Raw genomic sequence first — 24,440 nt, 5'->3', positions numbered from 1 at the left:
GCGGGACGCCCGGTGCCGGCCGGCGGGCTGAGGACTTTGTCAGGCGTTGTGGCCGTCCATTGTCACCGCAAGCGCGGCAGTCCCACCTTCGGGGTGAGCAGCCGAGTCCCTGGATTGCCCAAGGCCCTGCAGACGGTGAGTGAGGGCAGGGCCGCCCTCAGCGGCTGGCTGGGGTGAAGAAGGAGGCCACGCACCGGCAGGACCCCCTCACCCTCCAGCCGTGCACAACGGCAGCTCCCATGCTCAAGTGGGTGGGCACCCCTTGGGCCACTACCCTCCCCTCCCCCTCCCACCCACTGCCACCGCGGGCGGGACCGCAGGACTCAGCGTCCACAAGCTTCAGCAGCAACGGCCGGACCCCCCGGGAAAGCCACAGACCCCTGACCCTCCTCCGACACGACCCAGTCCGTCCCCAGCACCCTCCTCTTGAGCCGCCGCGGCCTGCGGGTCACCGGGCACCATCCTCCCTGGGGACCCACAGATCAGAGAGCCCACTGTGAGCTGCGTGGCGCCACAGGGCCGGCCTCCAGCATCGCGTCAGCCTGTCTGTCGGGTTGGGACGTGGGCCCGTCGTTCACGGTTTGCAGCCCCGTCGGGCCAGGCAGCAGGAGGAGCCGGGTCCCGGAGCACATGGGCGAAGCAGGGCCTTCCTGATGCTCTGGGGTCTCTCCGGGCCCCTCCTTGCCGGGCCCAGGTAGAGAGGTGCCCCCCCCTCTGTTGGGCTCGACACAGATCGTGAACACCCAGAACGACCCAGGAGAGCACCCCGCCCCCTGAAAATCGCTGCCCACCCGAGGAGCGACTCCAGGAGAAAGCCCCTTGGCGGAGACATTAACACGAGACCATGCGATCCCTTCACCGTCCTCCTGCTCCCACCAGCCTCTGCTGAGTGGTCACACCCTCCCCAGCCCACAGGCTGCCGGCCACCTGCCCCAGGCGGAGTCCTGGCCCCGGCTTGCCCACAGCCCAGCCTCTCCTGCACCCCAACGGGAGACAAAAACGCACTTCAAACTCCCCGCCCACTGGCTTCACTGGTCAGTCCGCCGCCCATTCAAGCCGGGAGCCGCGCACGGGGCCGGCCCCCTAAGCCCCTCCAGCCGCAAGAGCTTACGCCCCAGCCTCCTTGGGCAGACACAACCCAGCAGCCTGAGACAAGCCTCGGTTTGAAAACGAGCAAATGTGCAGGCCCAGAGACCCGCTTTTAATTACCCACACGTGCCCCGCAGGCATTAACAGGGAGCAGCCCCTCCCCACGCTGGCCTGGGCAGAGGGCTGGACAGGGACCCCCACGCCAGGGCCAAGTCCTCATCCCCGGAACCTGGGAATGTGGCCTTACTGGAAAACAGGCTCTTCACAGGCGTAGTTAAGTGACGGGGCTCAGGAAGAGAATCGGCCTGGATTAAGACAGACCCCGAACCCACTGACTCCTGTCCTTCTAAGAGGCAGACAGAACAGAGATGCGGGGAGGAGAGGAGAGGAGAGGCCAGGTGAGAACGGAGCAGGGGCAGCAGTGATGCGGCCACGGTCAGCGACACCCGGGCCTGTGCTTCCCCAGGAGGGCCTCCCTGCCCTGCCGGGCCACTCGAGGCAGCACCCTTCCAGATTATTCCACTTGCTGCTGGGCCTGGCCACGCCCACTGCCCTCCAAGCTGGGAGAGGCAGGAAGGACCCGCCCCTGGAGGAGCCCCTGGTGGGAGCTCTGCCCCACCCATTTCAGACTGCAGATTTCCGGCTTCCAGAACCAGGTAATAATAAACTCCTGTCTTTTTAAGAGACCCAGTTGGAGACATGGGTTTCTGGGGTGCCAGGAAACACACAGAGACTGCAACATCCCTGTTCCTGGCAGGAATCAGGGGAGGTCCCTGTGAAGCGGGCAGAGCTGAAGCAGAGAGGCCTCTGGCCTTGACTCACTCACGCCCCTCCGCCTCCCTAGGGTCCGCCTCGCTGGCCGCAGGGCTGCCGCCTCACGCGGCCTGACGCAGCAGGGCGGCGCGCTCCCGGACGACGCACAGATGGCCGCGAAGGAGAGGGCAGGGACCAGCGTGGACGTGGTCCTCAGCCAGGCCCTGCCTGGGACGTGCGGTTTGCGGTAGCAAAGGCTGGGTCTGAGCTGCCCCCTGGGGGACCTGGACCCAAGACTGAGCCCTGGGAGCTTCCACACCACCGACGAAAGTCCGAGTACACGGCCTCGACTGGGATAGCTTCCGTGCAGACACTGGGCCCTCCACGGCGGCTCTGCGTGCCAGGGCAGAGCATTCGTTAGGGGTCTTTGATGGTTCGCTCTGAGTCCTGATCTCTGAGAACATGGGGGCGCTGTGTGCGCAGCAGGCCGACCTCAGCATCAATCTTGAACGCACTGGCCCATTTTCCAGATGGAGCCGCGCTTCCCACCCAGTCCGGCTCCAGAGCCCAGCTCCTCCTATGCCCAGCACCGGTCTACCCACCAATGCCAACCGGAAAAATACCCGTGGACCCAGGGAGGGGCACCTGGCCTGTGAACACTGTCAACTAGTGGGGATGGAAGCGCAGAGACACCCCCAGACAAGCCCGCAGAGCTGCTCGCTGCCCGCAGATGCCCTCTGGCCGTATCCCCATCCTACCCACCTGTGTCTGAATGGACGCGAAAGTGAACCCAGAGTGGCCCCACTGGCCCCGCAAATGCACCACCTTCCAAGGAAGGGAAAAGCGCACTCTGGAAGTGTCTGCAGCCCCTCTCCAGAGAGACGCTGGGGTCAAATTGACACAAAGCCGTGGGAAGGCAGACAGAAAGGAAGTCAAGTGCAAATGAGGGTCACGCTCAGACACAGCAGCAGCAGGCTCCTCGCCAGCGGCGGGACGGGTGCTTTCTCCAGCACCGTCCCCGGGTGTGACAGGATACAGGAGGCCTCGTGCTACCCAGCCCTGCAGCTCACCCATCACCACACCCCTCGTCGCCCGGGTGCACGTCTGTCCGCTCTGTAGCCTCTAGACCAACCAGTGTCCTGCACCCCAGGGGGCTCTGGGCAAGGGATCAGTGACGGATGTTCCCAGAATCAAGGGTCACAGGTCACAGCCTTGGCCTCTGACACCAACTCACTGCTCCCTCCCCTTCGAGACCCTGATGCCAGGCACCTCTCTCATCAAGGAGGGTGAGTCTGCACTCCTGAGAGGCCTCCCGGGCCGGCTCCGTGGATCGCTGGGAAAGCGCCTCCCCGGCCGTGGCCCCGTTCCTGCCCCGGGAAAGCTAAATTCCAAGAAAGACCATGTCAGTGGAAAAGACAGCCCCCTGGAAAAAGGGAGTCAGGGATTAAGTAAACCACTGGGTCTTTCCAAACGGCCGAGGAGAGCAGACAGACGGCAGGAGCGTTACTTCTTTCCCTGCCAGCGTGCGGGGGTTCCGCGGAGAAAAGGTCCAGTTTGTGGTCTGTTTGGTCTTGCTCTCCCTTGAAACATTCAACAGCTTAAAAGCAGACTTGGCTCCTGGCCCAGAACTCACCGGATCCCCGTCCCCCGGGGCAGGTCTCCTCCTCCGCATCCCCCTCCATTCGAGGACCCAAGGGGGGGGTCCTTCCCCTGCAGACCCCAGAGCAGACGGCCTCCCCCGGCCAAGCACCAGGCTCTGGCTTGCCCCCCAGTCCCACCCTCCAGACCTCTCCATCTAGAACACCGGCCGGCTCCAGGACCGCAGGTGAGCCCAGGGCGGGTGCGGGGCCCACCAGTTCAGTCCCATGTTTGAGAGGCTGGCCTGGGGAAGGGTGCCGGGCAGGTCACCAGTCACGCAGGGGAGGCTAGCTCTGGCAGCCACTGCCCCTGTAGCAGCTCGCGCTGGCTCTTCCTGGAAGGTTCCAGGGCTCCAGACCCCAGGGGCCAGGGGACTCCGGTGTCCCCAGGGCCTACGCAGGACGATGGGAACCGAGCGGTTTGGAGCAAGGCCAGGCACCCCCCAGCACAGTCGGGACCACCAGGGCTGCGCCCTGGCTGGGGACTGTCCCGGTTTCCTCGGTCAGGTGGATAGAGAGACACAGGGGCTGCCGTGACCGTCACACCTGCCACGACATCGGGACGGGCCATCGGCTCTCAGCAACAACAGACCAACCCCGCTGCGCTGCCGCTTTGCTGGGTGGCTTTCAGCAGCTTACTCCACCTCTCTGGTGTGGGGAGGGCAGAGCACACAGGCGGCGTGTTGTCACAGGGCCCTGCTGGTGGCCCTGCTGGTGGCCCTGCCTGGCTTCCCACCCAGGTTGGCCACTGAAGAAATACAGCCACTTCCCCCTCCTGCCAGACACACTCGCTCTCCTGGCAGTCTTGTCCGTTTCCGAAAACACAAAGCCCGTCCTAAGCCCGGGATGAAAACAAGACTTTCTCCTGCGCAGGGAGGCCCGCAGGACCCCGCTGCATAGGGGTCCGAAGGATACCCTCCACTTGCCCCGACGGCGGGCCCTTGGGGGGGTGGGACGAAGCCCCGGGACCCCCAGCTGCTCACTGGTCCCAGGGCACGGGTACACCCCAGGAGAAGGGGGGCAGGACACGCGGCTCCCCGGGAATATCACTGCGGATGCCCCCTGGGGCAGGTCCTCGGGCAGCCCTGGAGGGCACCCGCTCCACCCGAAAACAGGCGGGCAAAAAGGACGGGGGCTTGGCCAGGTCAGCGAGGTGGGCGGCAAAGCGGCGACCAGGGAGCCAGCCCGAGCCCCCTCCAGAGCACCCCACGGCACCCTGAGGGACAGTCCCCGCCTGGGCGCTCTGGCCGGGAGCGTGCACCCCGGCCAGGGCAGCACGACCCACAGCCAGTCCCTTCCCTTTGGGTTTCTGGGCACAGGAGTTGGGGGGCCTGTGAGCCCAGGCGGCTCCACCCCCCCGCACGGCTCAGGGCCCTCATCTCTGAGGCGGAGGCCCAGCACCTAACTCGCACGGTGAGGTGAGGGACAGCTCGTGCCACCACAGAGGGAGCGGACCTCGGTCACAGCCGCTGCCGTGGTCGACAGGTAAATGCGGGTGGATGCTGACGGTGCGCCACCCGCTCTGACGGCCCGGGGTCTGGTCCTCACAGGTGCAGGCATCTTACAGAGACTCCATCGGGCCGCCCCACGACCCCTAGCGTTGGCCCCGTCGCGCCCATTTTACAGATGGGGACACTGGGCTCAGACAGGTTCAGCGTGGGCTCCAGGCCATCAGCCGGAGAGGAAGAGCATGAAAGCCTGGGGGACCTTGCTATGCACCCCACTTCCTCCCTGGGTGGCTTTGGGAGGACGGGATGTCCAATGCCCCCGTGCAGCGGGGCAATCCCCTCAGAGCCAGGCTCAAGCCGGGAGTGGGGAGGCCGAGGGAGCGGGGGCTGCTGCCCCCGGCCCCGGCCACACACCCAGGCCAGCGGTGGCACCAGGGAGGCCCCGGGCACGGTACAGTCTGGCTAAAACCGGGCGCTGCACTACAGGAAGCGTTTGTCTTGGCCTTGACGGTCTCCATCCCCGGCTCTCTCTGTGGAGAAAGGGGGCCTCTGTGGGCCCACGCGCACCCCAGGAAAAACCCCAGCGGCCCCAGCAGACTCTCTAGAGTTCAGTAAACCCCTGTTTGGGAACAGCACACATCACAAAACCCAGCGTGTGCCAGCGGCGACTTGGCCCTCCACCAAAGTACCCAGAATCCTTCCGGCTCCCCCAGAGCCTTTAAGAGCTTCGGGACAAATGGGCTTTTAATGAGGGGAAGTCATCCTGCCCGGGGAAGAACGTGGCTGCTGGGGAATTGGTTTCAGTGGTGCTGGCCCCTCCTTTTAAAGAGACTTCGCCAGACACCGAAGTGGTTAAAAATGGCAAGTGTCGTTATTTGGAAATCGACTGGAAACTCAAGAGTTAAACCACTTTTATTTATAAAAATTCTGTTTCACTCGCCACGAGACAAAGTGGGGGCTGGGGATATGAGGTCCACCCACCCAACTTGATCCTTGCTCTCTGAAGGAAGAAAAGCAAAAAATGATGCTCTGGGGCCCCCGAGGGCATCACCACCTCCAGCTCACTGGTCTTCATTAGGAAAGACAGGTCACATTTTCCGACGTGGACACATCCAACAGCCAGGAAAGTCCAAGGCTACAGAATCACCTCCTTCAGAACGTGAATAGCATGTGGTCAAAAAAAATCTCTGGCGCCTGGCAGACACTCTCCCTCAAGTCGAAAGCCACGACCGGGAAGAAGGGCTCCCCAGAATGCTGAACGTATTTTTGAGCTACAGATTCAATCAAAAGCCTGCATGCTCTCAGCCGCAGAGCAAGATCTACTCAGCTTGTTGGGAGGCTAAACAGAGGAGGAAGCCAGAGTTATCCGATCTGAGATCCATTTCTTCTTTTTTTTTTTTTTTTTGATTTGAATTTTATTTTATTTATTTATTTTTATACAGCAGGTTCTTTTCAGTTCTCTATTTTATACATATTAGCGTGTACATGTCAACCCCAATCTCCCAGTTCATCACACCCCCACCCTCCACCCCACTCTCCCCCCTTGGTGTCCGCACGTTTGTGCTCTACATCTGTGTCTCTGTTTCTGCCCTGCCAACCGGTTCACCTGTACGGTTTTTCTAGATCCCACATATATGCGTTAATATACGATATTTGTTTTTCTCTTCCATTTCTTTTTGATAATTATAAATTGTTTTTCTTCTCCAACCATAAACGTGGGTAACGGCTACGGAATGCTGGCCATGGGCCGCGCGTATGCCTCGGTGGTCCTTAAACACACCTCACCCACACAAGCATTTCAGAGAGGCTCTAGGCAGTCACCCAGGATCTCAGAGCATGTAAACAGTGCAGCTGGGACTTGAACCCAGCCCTGACCTTCCTAGTGCTTCCTTACAGCCCCGGAGTCTTAACAGACTTGTGTGCTCATGGGAAAACGGGCTCAGAAAATCAAGGAAGCAGGATTTGGTTTAGGATCCTTATTTTTTTTTTTAAGACAGATAAAGCTTTCTCCTGAATCGTTACAATGAAAGACACACCATCAGCACACAAAAGGCCCCAGAAATCAGGAAGATCTGGCAACAGCGCAGAAAAGCTGCCACGCGGTACATGAATTCAAACCCCAGCCTCGGCACACAGACCCACCTCCGCATTCAGACCTCGAGCAAGGGTGGTGGCACCGACCCAGGCTCCCGGGCGCTGAGCAGGTCCCCAAGCCCAGCGCTTCTCAGAGGAGCCCAGGTGAGCCCCCGGCACCTCTCCAGGCAACACTGCCAGCACCCACGTTTTACAAAGAAGTCCTAAAGCTCACCAAAGCCACCTGCTTCACCTGGATCCTCCCGCCAGCAAGAGGTCTACACCCGCAAAAACTCAGTCCCAGTCGGTGCGACCCCCAAGCCTTCTGACAGTAGCGCCGCGGGAGGACCGGGCAGCTGCTCAGGCCTGGCTGAGGACAGCCCAGCTGTCTGTAGTTCATCCCGGGTCTCTGGGCAACTGCGGTCAGAGCCATGCTCGGAGGGTGTGTCGCCATCACTCGCAAAATTTGGCGGTGCCTGCGGAACCCAGGCGGCCGGCCCACCCTGCTGTCACAGGCTGCGGCCGTCCTGGACTCCTGCTGTGCCGAGCAGCTGCCAACTTCGGCAGGACCCACGGACCCACCTTCACACACTGGGTCCCCCATCCGCCCAAGCCCCGCCTCCGCGTAGAGGTGGCTGTTCTGGTCTTTCCTTGCGCATTCACATCTGACCAACTGGGCTCCGTCCGCCTTTCCACCTGCCCCGACGCTGGGTTGCTATCAAGGCTGACACACGTCAAGCGCTTACTATGAGGAGGCCGTGGTGCTTTACAGCAGCCAGCCCCACCTAATTCTCGCCACGGTCTATGAAGGAGCCGCGTTCATGACCCCATTTTACAGATGGAGAGGCCGAGGCTCCGAAACGTCAGAGCAACCTGCCCAAGGCCCAGAATCAGCAAACGAGACAGCGGAGAGTCCGGCCCCGCGGGCCTGCACCGAGGCCAGCTCCCCCGCCCCCGAACCTCTCATAGTTACGCGTGTGGCCCCAGGAGGACCCCCGAGAGAGGTGAGACCCAAACCCCATCCTCCCCACGGGCGCAAAGCCCGAACGCCTGCCCGTCTCCGCTGGCAGACCTCACTCCTGCCGGTAACAGAAGCAGGGCCGTCAGTAGGCGTTCCCTCCCCGCCGCCCCCGGCAGAACCCCGGGATCCGGGCAACGCGGCTTCGGCTCGGCTGGCCCCAGGTCCCCGAGGAGAGGACCGGCGTGCGTCCCAGGCGCGCGGGACAGCCCGGCCCCCTGCTTACCTCAAACACCTCCTCATCCAGAATTCGGGTGCCAAACACAATGATGCCGTTAACGTCTATCACGGGGTGATTGCTGCGGTTCAGGAACGCGGTCACCTTCTTTTTACAGTCCAGGATCAAGGTGACATTCTTCCTGTGGACGCTGAGAGCGATTCTGTGCCACCTGCAAAGAGACAGACAGCCGGGCAGGTGAAGAGGGGCTGGTGTCACGAAGTACCGATGCGAGTGCCTCAACCGCAAATCCCTGGGGACCCAGGAGGAAATCTCCTTCCTGCGGTGTCACGGGGCTGAGCAGTTCAGAGCCGAGCCTCTGTGGGCAGACAGGCGTGGGCACAGGTCCACACCGCGTGCCACCTGAGACCCACTGGCCTCAAAAATCAGGTCTCTCGTCTCTGGGATGAGACCAGCTGTGCAGCCCGGAGCACAGCCTTGAAACCTGGAGTGGCTGCTGAGCGGGTCAAGGGCTGGGAGGCCTGATAGTACTTCCCTATGTACCATCTCAACCCTCAACAGCAAATGCAGGCTGCCGGAGAAACCAAGCCTGATAGGAAATGGTACGACTGATGGATCTATGTGAAACTCTCAATTAGAAATGCAGAAATCACGTCCTGAGGGCTTCAAGGATCACAGCACGTGGCCTCAAACGTGTCAGCCAATTAATTTCAAACTACCGGGGTTGAGGGATGCATCCAACAGAGAATTCTGGAAAGACCTGACTTCTTTTACTTTTTTAAAAAATCATTCACTCTCACATCTGTGTCTGTATCCTTAAGGATACCTTAAATCCTTTCTGGAAGAAGTTGGGTATACCTACACAGTCTCCCGTGTCCCTTCGGACACTAAGAGGCTAGCATTTGATACTGCTTAGTGCGTTTTACAAAGGGGACATGGAGGCCCGGGGAGAAGAAGGCCTCCCCAGAGCCACAGAGGATGAGCCCAGACCAAGACCCAGCTCCCAGGACTCCAAGCCCAGTGCGCCCTCCAACCTGCGGGCATGTCAGCACCATCCTGCTATAGGTCCCCAGTTCGGCCGGGGGCTTAGGTGACCTGCCCCGACCCTCCAGCAGGAGAAGGAGTGGGTTGCTGAGTGGTGCCACTTACTTGCCATCTGACAGGTTGATGCCTCTGAAGAGGGGGTAGTCCTCCGGCCCCGGTTTCCCTGTGTGGTCCTCATAGAGGAAGACCGGAGAGCGGCCCATCTCCAGGCCGATCTGCTGGATGCCCTGCTCATTGTAGATGGAGACCAGGAATGCCTGGCTGCCTTTCTTGGCTTTCACAGTGGTTAGAATGGAGAAGTCCTCGGGAAATGCAGATGCTGGAACAGAGGACAGAGATAAGGCAGTCCGGAAGCCCCCAACCATGCCCAGCCACAGCTCTCTGCAAACAAACCGGCTCAGGGACCTGGCAACATTTGCTGGATATGGTGGTGCATTTGCTGCACATCTGCCCCTTGATCAAACTGTTCCTGCAGCCTTCCCCTAACACCACATGGTCAAACCTACCCCCTTCTAGGCTCAGTCCAAATGCAAACTTGATTGGTCCTTCCAACTGTGAGCCTTCAATGCTATCTTTTCCAGTTCCCACACCTCAATACATCTATGCACAAATCCTTCTTAGAACTTTCTAGAATGTGAGCTTCCTCTGGGCAGGTGCTGTTTCAGGTGCGTCTTTTACCCTCCACAGTGCCTAAAGCTGTGCCTAGCAGAGTGTGTCTCATTTTGCGCCCTCTGGAGGGAGGGAGGAGAGAGAGAAGAGGGGAAGGAAGGCAAGAGGCAGGGGATCATGACTAGAATTGCACTTTTTGACATTTCCTGGTTGACACGCAAATCAGAGAAAAAGTAAAATAAATCAAAAGACTTCAAATATAAAAGGAGAACCCAAACCCTGGTATGTTGGTGGGAGGGAGAGATCCTTAAACACAGGCCAGAAACAATCTGAGGCCATTAAAAGCCAGACCCGCTAGGGCTTCCCTGGTGGCGCAGTGGTTGAGAGTCCGCCTGCTGATGTGGAGGACATGGGTTCGTGCCCCGGTCCAGGAAGATCTCACATGTCACGGAGCGGCTGGGCCCGTGAGCCATGGCCGCTGAGCCTGCGCGTCCAGAGCCTGTGCTCCGCAACGGGAGAGGCCACAGCAGCGAGAGGCCCGCGTACCGCAAAAAAAAAAAAAAAAAAAAAAGCCAGACCCGCGCTGGCCCTGCCGAGGTCACAAGGCTGCTCCAGAATCCTCCACACGCACGCCCTTCACACCCTGCCCTCCACGGACGGGAGAGGAAATCTCAGCCCCCTCCTTCCATCCATCCTGGTTCTCTCTGTGTGCAATTTGCAATTGCCCCGAGAGCGAGGGCCCGGGGCTGACAAGGAAGCTGGGCTATCGACGCGCAGCCAGGAAGGCTCAACCCAAGTCAGTGTGCTTCTCAGAACCAGGCCGAAGAAGCGAGCCCGAGGGGTGTCAATGGGGACACCCGAGAGAGGAAGGACAAGGCCCTGCGGCTGAAGCTGCCTCACATCCAGCACGCTGCAGAGCGCTGAAGCCCAGCCCACGGTCCTGGGCAAGGACAGAGCCCATCATCAGACCCACCCCTTCTTTAGAACTGTAACAAGGTCAACCAGATGGCCCGCGTGGCAGAGCAGGGAGTCAGTGCAGCTTCCAGGGGCGATGCTGTCCTTGGGCGCCCTCTGCTGGCAGAACTGTTGCACTGCGGGGCCGCCGGGCTCTGCTTCTGGTCCCTGTGGCGAGCGCTGCCGATGCCCTGCTGAGGGGAGGCGGGGTGCCACGAAAAGAACTGCCCCTGCAGGACCCAGGGTAGACACACGGTCTCTCTAGCATGAGGACAAGAGGGGCCACGGCAGCTTCAGGCAGAGAAACCCTACCCCAAAGGCCAACAGAGTTGTGTGAGTTTTCAAGGCCGTGATGGAGAAATCCATCCCACGGCCCCCAAAGCTCTGGCTAAGGTGCGGATCTGGAAAGGCCCAAGGCTCACAGCCCGGGCGGGATCCGGCCCCGTGTTAAGGAGCTAGAAGTCGGGGTCTGTCTGCTGTACTCAGCACCATGGCCCAGCCCAGCCCCCGGGGCGGGAAGCAGCTGGACGCCTCCACTCCCAGAGAGGGGAAGGGTTTGGCCATGTACTGTTAGGGAAAGGCTGCAGGAACAGTTTGATCAAGGGGCAGACGTGCAGCAAATGTCTGAGCGCCACCACATCCAGCGAACTTTGCCAGGTCCAAGTGGGGGGTGAGGTCAGTGTGGTCATCTGTCTGAGCAAAGGCTGGCTCCGCTGACGGACCAACCAGGCCGCCCTCCCACGGACGGGACGCCGTTTGGAAAGAGGCCCGTGGGGGTCACCGCCGGCACGGCTGCCCCTCCACACTGCCCTCCAAAGGCGGGATGTGAGAGGGGATCAGAGATCCCGGCCCGAGTGAACGGCCGTGGTAGGGGAGGGGGTTTGCGTGCAGGTCCCAGGGGGAGGCCCCAGCCAGGCCAGTGGCAGGACCTCGGCGGTGGCCCTTTGGTCCCCGGGGGTGAGCGGGCACTAAGGGGCCCAGGGTGGTGTCTGACCCCAAGCACCTTAGAGGTCCCTGCTCCCATCCAGGATGGACGAGAAATCACCATGTGAGTCCGTGACGCCCTCGCTCTCATCTCAGAGGGTCGCCTGCCTCCCGTCCCCACCCCGCGATGACGCCTCTCAGTCACCCTCCTGCCTCAGGTAACGAGAAGGGCGGACATGGGAGGGCCCCTCCCCCTCCCCCTTCCCCTCCCTCTCCCTGCAGCGTGACACACCACCCAGGGCCACGGACACCCTCGCTCCCGACTCATTCAGACGCTGCCTCCCAAGTTTTAAATCGCTACAGCAACACACGTTCTCAGCTCAGATAAGCTGAAAGGAGAAATTACGTTCAACGTTCATCTCCCTCCTGGCAAAATAACAAAGGATTTGTTGACAGTTCAGAGACCGTTCATTCTCGTCTGGACACGAGCCAGACGCTGACACGCTTTATAATCTACAGTGTCTGGGAGGAACTCACCTGCTATCCAAAGCTTCATATTTTATTGCTCAGAGAGAAGTCAAAACTGAGGGGTGAGCTCAGCAAGAGGCCCAGTTACTTCCTTAGACCATTTCCTTCCCACCTGGGCTGAAGCCCAAGGGCACGGAGCAGTTTAGGTGTACAGTGGGCGTTTAATAAGTGCATTTGCTATTAAACTGAAGCCTACGAAGCCAACAGTTATATGTTCTGCTGGACAGAGGCCGATTCTGGAGGTCCCGCCCCACGGTGGAGGGCAGGCCTGGAGCGAAGGTGCCAGAGTGAGCGGGGGACATAACAATGCCCAGGCCCCGTCTCAGGTCCTGAGCAGGAAGGGCATCTCGGCGGCCCCGAGGTTACCAGAGGGAGGGCGAAATGGGGAGAGGACCCCAATCCTACGCACGAGAACGGAGGAGGGGCCCGCCTGACCACGGGGAGGCTGCCTCGCCTGGATGTCTTCGGAGGGGGTGGCTGGACCTGGACGACGGCAGCAGGCCCGTGGTTCCGGGACACGGGCGCACACCCCCAGGGGCCGGGGCGGCCTCATGGGACACGCCTGCCTCCTGCATTCAGAGAGGGCCTGTGACGGCCTCTTCTAGGGTCTCAGGCCAGCCGTACCTTGACGCGCTGCCCCCCACGTCCCCAGGCAGAGGCTGATGAGGCCCAGGAAATGCCCCCCTCCAGGCAAGCTGTGCAACCCTCTCCGGTTCGTTGGTGGCCTCCACTTCCCACAAAGCGTCACCGTCCCGGGTTCTGCTTTAGTCCTTACGGCCTGGTCTACCCAGTGTCAGGACCACCCAGCGCCAACCATCAAGGTCAGTAACTTGGAGTTGCACACCTGCTCCTGCTGATTCAGAACCCGGATCACAGGCTCTAAGCAAGACTAGAAAATCCTCTTAGGATCGGGGAGGAACACGAGGCCCCGTCTTGCTGGCAAGTACAGAGAACACCAAACTGCTTCTCTTCACCTGCTGGGAAGGGGGCGGGTCCTCTGAAGAACCCCAGCCCCAGGAACCCTGATTTCCCCAAAAGAAACGGCCTGGATCGCAGCAATCTCTACAAAGCGGGAGAAGCAATGACTGGGTGAGGCCGGCGTCTGGGCTGGGGAAGGGGGACAGGTCCTGCAAAGGCTCCCAGACAACCTGCTCAGCTTTGGCCCCCAAGCCCGCATCCACGAGCCAGACCCAGCCGGCCTGTACAGGGGCGCCTGCATCCCCAGAGAATCCAGGTGGCCTCTCGGGAGAATGACGGAGGTCTTCTCGTTACGGAGAGGCCACCCGGACCCGGACCTCCTCTGCACTGAGACATTTAAAACGTTTACGCTCCGCTCAGGCCCCCACAGCCCTGGCCTGGCCGCGGCCACCCGACCACACCACCCTTTCCCTCTGCAGCTGCCGAGCACATACAGCGTCTAAGACACAGCCAAACGCCACGGCTCCCCGGAGGTCAGCATCCAAGCAAAAAGCAAGACAGGTGGGTGCCCCGTCCGAGGTTTCCAAGAGAGGAAAGGCCAGAGAGTCTGTGTGGTTTCATCAACCCTGGGGCATGCAGAAAAGGCCCCCTAGAAGTTCCCGCTTAAATCATCCCCAAGGACCTCCAGTTCTATTTGGCATTAATGAGACGATCATCATATATGGACCCATTGTTCCCCATAAGCTAATGATGTCTAAAAGGCCCTGTAACGGCCTTTTGAACTCTTTGAATATCTAATCAAGATCCTAATTTGAGAGGTTAGGAAAACTGTGGGCTTAAAAAAAAAAAGATCCCTGTCTGGCTGTTGAGGAATTCATACCAGATCTCCAATAATTGGCCTGTATTCTGAGACCCTCTGATATTTCTCGCCCCAAGATAACCGAGGTCCGGGGGGCAGGCAGGGATACTAACTCAGACGAATTGGTTGTGACCCTGAACTGGGTGGCAGGCATCAGATTAAACTAATTGTCAGCAAAGCAACTACAGAGGACCTCGAGGTAGGACGCCTAATTCCACAGGACGGCCTTGGAAGGTGACCACGTCACACACACGTCAGGCAGTGGGTGTCTGTCCCAAAGTGCAGTCACCGTTGTCTGGGGCCGTCAGCCCTCACAAGCCTCCCCTGCCCTCAGCCCCTCAGTCCCCCTAGGACAGGAATTCTAAACTGGGGACTCGGGGCAGGAGAGCAGACAGCTTCTGGGTGATTCTAAAAGATAACGCTGGCCCCAAGAAAGGATAAGAAACACTCCTCTGGCCGTGCGGGAAAGTGAAATCCCCGTGGTTCTTTGGGGCGAGTGACCCAGGAGCCCTGGCAGTGACCCCTGTCTTCAATGACGGTCAAACGCTCTGGGAGGGGGATGTCTGGCTCCCAAAGGTGGTAAAGTGGGGGGCTCTTTAAGACAGTGAAGGGGCTCGGGGCCCCGACCCCAAATGACATTCCTGGAAAGAGGAGACCCAGCCCCTCTCGCAGAGACAAACCCTTAAAAGTGCCCATTGGATTTAAAGGAAGGCTGAGAAAAGAGCTGGGGTGAAGCAGAGAGTTACGAGTGAAAGAGTTAGAGGGAGCAAACTGCAGCCCCTGAAGGAGTGCGTCCTTCTGGGACCCAGTGGGGATGTGACAAAACAGAGACACCATTACTTGTCAGAAGACTGCCTGACTCAGGGATCAGCGTCCAAGGTGCACGCAATCACCAAAAAGGTGACACACGGTCTTCTCATTATTACAGAACATCTCCTGAGGTCCCTTCATCTGTCCAAGGTCCCCCGGGCCCTTTCTCATGTGAGTCAGGAAGAACCCCTTGGAGGTGGAGGGAGAGGTCATCAAACCTGGGCGGGTCCAGATAGGCCCCGAGGGTGTGGGGGGGAGGGGGGCAGTCGGGGACCACTCAGACGCTGCATCCGAGCAGGAAACATCACTTCCCGCCCTGGGTACGTAATTAAAAGCAGCGACGTGACACCTGGCAATTGATTCTCATTTAAAGCCTGCACCCTCTTGCTGGGAGCCATGACGTCTGATTCACGTGCCTCTTAACGCCCTCGCCCCCCAGCTAAGCTTCTGTCTGGAAGCGTTTCCTTTCCCGCGACCCCAGGGTTTCTCTTAACCTCGTCACCCGGGAACCATCCATCTCCTTTTAGCCTTTGGAGTCCTGACAGCCTGTCCACAGCTGGAGAGACACCTGCCTGGAGATGCAGTGTGAACAGAGGAGGCCCCTTTTTTTTTTTTTTTTTGCGGTATGCGGGCCTCTCACTGTTGTGGCCTCTCCCGTTGCGGAGCACAGGCTCCGGACGCACAGGCCTGGCGGCCATGGCTCACGGATTTAGTTGCTCCGCGGCATGTGGGATCTTCCCGGACCAGGGCACGAACCCGTGTCCCCTGCATCGGCAGGCGGACTCTCAACCACTGCGCCACCAGGGAAGCCCCCAGAGGAGGCCCCTTTGGCGGTGGGCGGTGAGGGGTGCCGGGCTGTGTTTTCACCATCCTGACATCAAACCCGGCTCATTCGCGGAAAACCAAGCACGTTTCTCCACCCCACCAGGCACACACGCCGTCTCTTACCAGGGTACAGCTGCTTGGTGGGCGCGCTGAGTTGGGCATCTTTTGTGACCCTGTAAGCGACATCCGGGCCTTTGGAAGATCGCCGCGCTGCACAAAAGCCTGTGGTCTTGGTTATTCCGTCAGGCAGGTTGTGAAAATCTAGGACCTTCAGGAGATCTGCTGGCTGAGCTGGAAGGACAGAGAGGAGGGGCAGGGTTAGCCACGGGTAGGAAGGGGGTGCACACAGGGCAGGCCCACCCTCTCGTGAGCCCCCGGAGGGTTTAGATGAACCGGAAACCAACCTGCACCACCTCCCTTCAGCCACACCTCGATCTCTGACACTCAGAAGATAGATACCAAGGGATCAGCTCAGAAACCGGGTGCTCTTGGGGGCAGGACACCCCACTTTGTAGAATTGCACACCTGGTCCCTGCAAGCAGCCACCCACCAGGAGCAAAGCCTCCCTGATCTTGCTCTCACGTTGCTCTTGTTTTCCCCAAGTGCCGTACAAGCCCCGGGCTCCAAGACACCTCTCGTTAGTGTCACAGAAGACCCAGCCCAAACACGAGCTGAAAGGCGGTGTCAGATCCCACAGCTGATGGAAGCAGCTTGATAAAGGCTGGTCCTACGAAACGGGAGTGACTGCCAGCTCATGAAATCTGTTATGTAACTGCCGGAGCGCGTGCCCCTCCTGGGTGTCACTGAGAACAGAGGACATGCCCCTGGCACATTTTATCCCCCATCCTCATCCAATTAAAATGTAATTTTCCCGTAACAGTTTACACACATAGCCAGATTCTATTTGCCCCCAGAAGACCGCTGCATACAGGGCAAGGCAGCGCAGAACCAAGAGCAAGAGAGGGGCGGGTCCCTGCATCCCTTCGGGAAAGTTCCTGACCTCCCTCCAGGGCCCCGCAGAGGAGGGAGCAGCTCCTGATGGCAGGGGAGAAGCTGGCGTTCTGGTGAGCTCAACCGTCCCCCACAAATGCAAAACATAGCCTCCACGTGCCTGCACACGCCCCAACCACATCAGAAAGACCCCAGACCTCCAGGCTGTGAGGACTACGGGCTTGCGATCCACACGCCCCCCTGCCCTAAACAAAGCCAGTTTCGTATGGAAAGTTCAGCTCATGCTACTACAAACAAGAGTCCTGGGAGTCCAGGCAGAGAAAGTAAACTCGAACTTGGAGTCAGCGTGACAGGACATCTGTGCAGCTGGGCTTTGGGGGAACCCAGTGGCCAGCACCCGCCTATCCGAGTGGGTGTGGGTGGGGCTGCCACACCCCCTCCACTGGGGCACGTGGGCCTCCCTGGCCAATCAGAGCACAGCACCACCCTGTCCCAGGGGCTTGGTCCAGGGCTGGGCATGTGACTGCACCAGGCCAAGGAAGCTCCGTCCTGGGGCTTTTTCCTCTCTGCTCTGCTGGCTTCACACGTGGACGATGAACCTGCAGCTGCAGGTGACTGTCTTCTAGGGTTGTGGGGAGCACCTGTCTGAGGATGTGGACAGATAGACTCCCGCCACACAGCCTGGGCTCCTGGATCAAGCTGTGCCTGAAGAAAACTCGTCTACACAAACCAATAGGTTGTCATGGTGCTTATACCAATTTGGGTTCGATTCTGACACGCTGCCAGAAGTCCACGTCCACTGCTAGGTGCAACAGCGGACGGACACAAGCTTGCCCCTGGGATCTCTGGGCTCCTTAAGTATTCAGCTCCCCGGCCCACTGACCTTCCTCCCCAGAGGGTCGTTACATGCCTGGGACCCGCTCAAGAGGAAAGTTCCACCTTTTTAACAAGGGCGAAAGTTTTGGAGGTGAGAAAGGACCACCAAGGCCGGTTTCCCCTTGGCCGGGTTCTGAGCAATCCTGCAGCCAAGCTGTTGCACGTGGAACCCGGCACAGCTGTCGGGGGTGGGTGGCCATGCAGCCCCGCTGCTTGTCCAGGTAAGTTCTTAACAAGAGAATCACCCAGATGGAAGCCTGGAAGGGGAGCAGGTGCCGGGCGGGGCGTTTAGCGCAGGCATGGCGGACGGTGCCAGAGGGAAGGGGGGGCGGTGCCCTGTAGGCCACTCCCACCATGAGGAGATGGGCACGAGGGTAGGACGGCAGGTTGGGCCAGGCTCTGAGGGGGACCAGGGTGGAAGCGAATTGAAGCTGCTCTCCATCACTAAACACACACCAACCCCCGGCCCCGCCCACAGTTCCCTGCAAGGCACCGAACGGCCCACATTCCAGGGTTCCGAGGTCCCCTGTTCCAGCAGTGTCATTTCTCCAACTCGGCGTTGCTGCACACCTCTGTCACTTTAATCAAGGGGCCAGAAACCTGGGGGATGAGGATTTCCCACCTCTGCAGAGGGAGGGGACCAGGACACCCCTGGTCCAGGCTGGCATCCACCACGACTAGAGTTGCTGCTCCTCAGGGTCTCTCTGATTCTCCTGGGGGGCTTCAAGCTCCTGCCCAGAGCCCTCACCCCACACAGGGGGGTCAGCCCCTTGCGCGTGGGTGGCGCCTCCGAAGCGCTCGGCACCAGCGACCCCGCCCAGCCCCGCCCCCCCCACCAGAAGCCTGTCCACTTGACATCAGAAGCAGAGCCAGACACGGGTGCCTGGCACAGCCCGGGCCTCGGCTTGGCTTATAGGGAGAGACGGCCATGCCGGCCGCTGGCTCACCTGCCCTGTGACCCAGCCAAGCTCTGACTCATCTCTGAGGCGGCCAGCTCCAAGACCGGCTGTGGCATCAGAGATCCGGGCTGCGCGTCTGGGACTCACATCCCAAGAGATGAGACGCTCTTCCCAGGTGCACAGGCCGAGGACCTGCTTCTTCCGCGGCCGCAGCAGAGAGAGCTGCTCCCCAGAAGCTGTCCGGGCCACGTTTATGGACCTCTGCTGCAACAAGCTGAAAAGGCCACCAACATTTCCAGGCCCAATGCCACCCCTGCTGCTTGTGCCAGAGCTAAAAGAGTATTTCTTTCATTTTATAAAAGGTGTGGTAATGGCTTCCATGGTCTCTCCTCCCTGGTGACACCAGGGACCCCCTCTTTGAACTGGGAGCCTTGGTTCCTCTGTCAGGGCAAGAACTCCGCTGGGAGACAGCACCAGCTTTGGGGACAAGTGGGCGGGGGCTGGAGCCCAGCATCACCCCCCAGGGAGAACATCTCAGGGCCACTTCCTCTCTCGAGGTCAATGAGAGAAGCTATAGCCGCAAAGAGCCCAGCACAGCTGGGACCCGAGAGCCCAACACCCAGAGCCCTTCTCCTGACTCCTCCCTCCGAGCAGAGAACGTCCCGGGGCTCCCTGGGGGTCACCGTGGTCCACTGGTTCAGGGAAGACAGAAAAGCAACTGACCCTGCAGCCCGTGCACCCTACCAGGGGCCCCTCCCCACCTGAGAACCACAGGTGACGTGAACAAGGCAGCTCCAAGGGCTTCGTGGAAACAGAGCCCAGTGGCTTCCACGTAACCCTGGTGGTGACGGGGATCGCCCCCGTGCTGGGAGCCCCCAGGAGCGGCGGGCGCCAGGCCTGGGCTCACTCAGGCTCTTCCAGTGTCTTCCTGTTCCACGGAGCCTGCGCGGCTGAAAACTACATTTCCCAGACTCCTCTGCGGGAAGGGCTCGGGATGAAAATTATGTCCCACACTCAGAGGGGAGCTGGAACGGGAGAGAAAGAAACCCTCTTCCTGCAGGGCCTGGGACCAGGTCACGGGGTCCATTGACATTTGCAGACTCCTTGAAGCCTGGGTGCCCTCCCACTCTGGTGGTGTGACCATGAATGGGGGGGTCTGGTGACCCCACCACTCCTGCTCTGCCAGTGGCTGCGTAAGCCCCCGATTCCTGCAGTCGGTCTCCCTCCCCTGCAGCAGCCTGCTGCCCCCTTCCTGCCTGTGCACTGAACCTGCCTGAGGCCGCGTGGCTGTAACCAGGTATTATGCCTCCAGACCCGTAAAGGAATGGACGCCAGAGAGGTCAGTTTTAAGACAGAAAGGGGGAAGCTGAGAAAGGATGTGGAAACGTAGAGTCGAGTTCCAGTTGCCCTACGCCAGAAAGGCAGCGTGAAGGCCCTGAAAAGCGGTGGCACAAAGGAGGAGCTCAAATACAGAAGTGCAGGCTGCACACCTGAAACTAACACAACATGGTAAAACAACTAGACTGCAATAAAAATATATCTATAGAAGTGCAGGATGGATGGATGGATGGACGGATGGATGGATGGACAGACGGATGGACAGATGGATGGGTGGATGGACGGGTGGATCGATGGATGGACGGATGGATGGACAGGCGGATAGATGGATGGACGGACGGATGGATGGACGGATGAATGGATGGGTGATGGATGGATGGACGGGTGGATCGATGGATGGACGGATGGATGGATGAATGGACGGGTGGATTGATGGATGGACGGATGGATGGACGGACAGACGGATGGACAGATGAATGGATGGGTGATGGATGGATGGACGGGTGGATGGATGGATGGACGGGTGGATTGATGGATGGACGGATGGATGGATGGATGGACGGGTGGATGGATGGATGGACGGATGGATGGACTGACGGATGGACGGATGAATGGATGGGTGATGGATGGATAGACGGGTGGATGGACAGATGGATAGACGGGTGGATGGATGAAAGGAAAGATGGACGGACGGATGGACGGACGGACCACCACACAAAGATGACCTCTCTGCCTCCCCCAAAAGGCACTTCCACAGTCACCCCTACCAGTCAGCTGCCCTGTGCTCCTCTGGACACCGAATAACGGAATAAGGGAGCTCCATGTCACCCAGGGTCCTGCCGGCCCTCATTTCACGGCTGCAGGGCACGAGGCGCCACAGCAGCCATGCAGAATGACCGCAGCACGCCGCAGGCCCAGGGCACTGACGACCCGGACCACCAGTGGGTCTCTCTGACGCAGCGTGTGGGACCAGAGGCGGCGGGACCAAAGCCCCGCTGGTGAGCCTGGAGGACGCGGCACACAGCCCCACCGAGAAGCGACCAGCCCCAGTAGCGCCGGCTGGCTGGCGACACAGCCGGGACGGCATCTCTGTGTCTGCCTGGCGCTCCGCTCCCCTGCCCAGAACGAGCAGAGCTGCCGGGGGGTTGGCGAGGGCATCCAGCACCCAGGAGAGCAGACTGAATCGGGTGACTGCCTTGAGCAGGAATTTAAATTGGCTTCTGGCAGTCAGCTGGCCTCTGGACACCCCTCCACTGTGCTCAGAGCAAGCAGGGGGCCCCTGAGGCCAGGGTGCCAGCCTGCCCGGGCTTTGAGGGTCCATCTCAGGCGCAGCAGCTCCTCTTTTGCGAGGGGAGCCCCTCACGGAAGAAGGTTTCTCTGCCAACGACGCCGAGTCACGGCCCACTTTCAGGAGCGGGAGGAGGAGGGAAAGCAGGGAGAGGACTTGGGGTCACCGCCCTGAGCTACAAAGGACGCGTCCTCAGAACGGTATCAGGAAGTCCCAGCCGGGCGCCGCCGACCAATGCCACCAGCGTTCTGCCAGCCCCAGGGCACAAGATCGCCCGGGGTTGGGGGATCTTCACCAAAAGCGCTGACATCAGCACCTCACCCCCCAGCCCTCCTCAGCCCTCAGAGCTTGATGTGGGAGGTGGGGTCCCGAACAAAAGTGACTCGGCCAGAAAGACCCACCTGAGCCCAGAGGCCCAGGAGAGGGAGCCATTTCCATGGTTGAATGACTCACCAAATTTAACGTCCCCAGGTCTCAGCGGGGACCCCAAAAGAGGAGCGGGGCGGGGCGGCGGCGCCACCAGTGCGGACGGAGCTTAGTCACCAGCCACGCAGAAGCTGACTGCGCACACCGGGCGCCCAGCCACGTTTGTTGAAAGACTGAGTGAGCAAAAACCCACGGCTCTTACACACGACAGGCACAGAGGGGGGACGTGACAACTTGAACACCGCCGCTACCTCACCTTGGCTCGCGGTCACCGCGCCACGTTGGGCTTAACTCTCGGAGTGACACTGAGCTGCCAGCAGGGGACACACCACCGTTCCACGTGCTGGGAAGGAGCGGGGTCGAGGTCCTGAGAGTCAGGCCTCCTGAACGAGGCTTGCGAGGGTCTGCACTGGCTCTCACTCAAGTCCCACTCCTGTTGCTGTTTCTCCCCCAACAGGCTATGAACGTTCTTCAGCACGTGCTGTCGGTAAAGACTGCCTTTGAAGCCCATGCCAGACAGCGTGTTTGGTCACTGTCCCCCCGCTCCATCCTAGAGGCTCGGGCAGGAGTCTGTGATGTATCAGAACTGCTTGCGGTGCGCCTTGAGATTCCACCGGGTAACCCAGGACCGAGGCCCAGGGGGAGGCAACCTCGTCCTCAGTCCCCCCGTGTCCCGCTCACCGTCTGCACAGCCTCCATCCCATGCCTGCCTTCGCTGGTCTGGGAAGGCCATGGCCCTGGTGACGCATGCACAGGACGCTCCAGACCCCGGGTCCCGGGCAGCGCTGCTGGGTAAAGTGAAGCCAGCTTGAGTCCCCGGCACCCCAGGGGGAGTGACGCTGATCCCAGCTGAGGGGACCCAGTAGCCTCAATGGACTCCCCAGGCCTCCCCGGCCCTGGAGCTCCGTGGCCTGTCCTCCCAAGCACACAGCCCGACACCTGCCACGCCGCGCCCTCTGGACCCTGAGCCTGAGGCCAAGTCCTGCCAGCGTCTGGGGGCTGCTGGAGAAGCAGCCGTGCAGCAGGACGTGCAGGACAGACGGGCCGACAGAGGGGCGGCGCTGAAGAGGTTTTTGTTCGCCCCAAGGTCAACGCCATTATGTCTTCAAACTTCTCTGAACTGGCTAATTTCAGAGCTAGAAGGGGTCACAAATAACACCCAGGCTGATGACCTTTCTTCTGAAAGAGGGGCTGTGTGGAGACGGGGTGTGGCCATCTTGAGACTACACAGCAGGCTGGTACAGAGCCGCCCTCAGCTTCTGACCCACCCTAGCCCTGAACTTGCCTCCACTCGGCAGCAGCAGATGAAGGACGGAGCTGGGGACGGGCCCCGAAACCGCAGCCCCACTGCCCTCGCTGCCCTGGTGTGTGTCTGTCCTTCCCTAAGTATACATACACCTAATTCCCTGCATGAGATGGCCCTGCCTTCCTGGGCTGCGAGCCTCAGGAGGGCGGGGCCCCGGCCTGGCGTGTCCCTGCTGACCCGGCCGGCTCTCACGGTAATTGCCACCGAAGGGAGCATCTGTTCTGCGTTAGCGGGGCACCCAGCACGCTCCCCCGAGAAACACACCTGCCCGTCCTGCTGTCCCTGCTACATCCCATCGTACGCTGCCCGGAAGCAAAAAAGAGTCATGGCTCTTACGGGACCGAGGGACGGCCAGTGAGTGGGGTGGGGGGAGCCGAGGCCCCCCTCACCCCGGGCCAGGGCCTCTCCCCACCAGCCCTCCCCGCGGGTCCCTGGCACAAAGCACGTGGCCCTGTCGGGAAGGTCAGCCCAGCAGGTTGCAAAACAAACAGGCTGCTTTGGAGGCTCCGAATGAGATTCTTCTTCAGTGACCCAACCGTGGGAACACGGCAAAGGGGAGGGCGAGGGCAGGTGAGGCAGGACACTGGGTGGCCGTCCCCTGCCAGAGCTTCCCTGGCTGCCACGCCCCCGGGGACGTCACAGGGGCAGAGACCGGAGCCCAGCGCAGGGGAACTCGGGCCGTGGTCACAGGTTCACAGGCTCCTGCGCTGACAAAAACCACCGCCCTTAGCTCTCCTCGGTGGGTCCCCGAGAACCTCCCTCTCCTCTGCCCGGCATCAAGGGCACCTGGCCCTCTGACCCCAGCCCTTCCCAGGGGCCCACGACACCCGAGAACAGCATCCCCGGGGTGTGCAGTGGCCAGCGTACCCGCCCTGCCCAGGCCGGGGGGCCGCCTGCAGCCCTCCAAGGCTCGGCGGCCTGGAGGACGGAAGGGCTAGACTCGAGCCCAGCTCTGCCCGCCCTGCGCCAGGGTGCCCAGCGGGAATGGACGTGAGGGGCCTGCCCGCCGGGCAGGGGAGCCCCTCCATCCCCTGCTCAAACCCCAACTGCCTCACACCATCTCTGACCTCCTGTCCATCTCTGTCGCTTCCTGGGGACGAGGAATGGCCGCCAATGAGCCCAGCTCGGGCCCACGGGGCCTGGTGACAGTGCGCCTGCCCCTTGCCTCTGGTCCATTTTTCCGGTTCTGAAGAAGGGCCGAGGACCCACCAGCAGGGCTTCTGGGGGGATTTTTACCGAAGGAGACACGGCGCCATTGTGTGTCATCATCCCCGCAGACCCGCCTGACTTGGCCTCCCCCGCGTCCCCGGGGTGACACAGAACACCCGGGTTATAAGGTGCAGTGGACGTGACGCTGACCCAACCCCCTTGCGGGCCACGTGGCCCTGGGCAAAGTGGGTTCCATCCAGAGCCTCCATGTCGCCACTGGCGACAGGGAGGGGTCACTTGGCAAGGAGGCAGCACCAGGACGAAGGCTGCAGGGATCTGGGGCAGGGCTGGCGGGCGGTGGCACCCAGCCTGGGGGAGGGGCAGCTGGCCCTGGGCTCTCCGCTCCCTTAGTCGTCAGGACGGCTCACCAAGTAGGCACCTGCCTCTGCAGATGAGGAATCTCAGGCTGGGAGAGGTCCGGTGAGTCATCCCAGGTCCTACTGGGGTGCAAACAGCTGTCTGGCGGCAAAGTCTCCCTTC

General features: G+C 60.6%; 1 protein-coding gene across 2 annotated transcripts in view; it reads right to left on the bottom strand.

The window, feature by feature from the left end:
* Positions 1-24,440, bottom strand: part of COL5A1 (collagen type V alpha 1 chain) — a 159,512-nt gene that overhangs the window by 103,590 nt on the left and 31,482 nt on the right. For both annotated transcript variants that reach the window (XM_059071149.2, XM_059071150.2), the window contains exons 2-4: positions 15,791-15,958; positions 9,346-9,559; positions 8,245-8,407 (exon numbers count right to left, since the gene is read on the bottom strand). In XM_059071149.2, coding sequence (XP_058927132.1) covers positions 8,245-8,407; positions 9,346-9,559; positions 15,791-15,958 — 545 coding nt within the window. The remainder of the gene's footprint in view (positions 1-8,244; positions 8,408-9,345; positions 9,560-15,790; positions 15,959-24,440) is intronic.

Source organism: Kogia breviceps, chromosome 8 (genome assembly GCF_026419965.1).
Source record: "Kogia breviceps isolate mKogBre1 chromosome 8, mKogBre1 haplotype 1, whole genome shotgun sequence".
Classification (NCBI taxonomy): domain Eukaryota; kingdom Metazoa; phylum Chordata; class Mammalia; order Artiodactyla; family Physeteridae; genus Kogia; species Kogia breviceps.
Note: the sequence above shows the minus strand (reverse complement) of the source record. Positions and strands in the feature narration are given on the sequence as shown.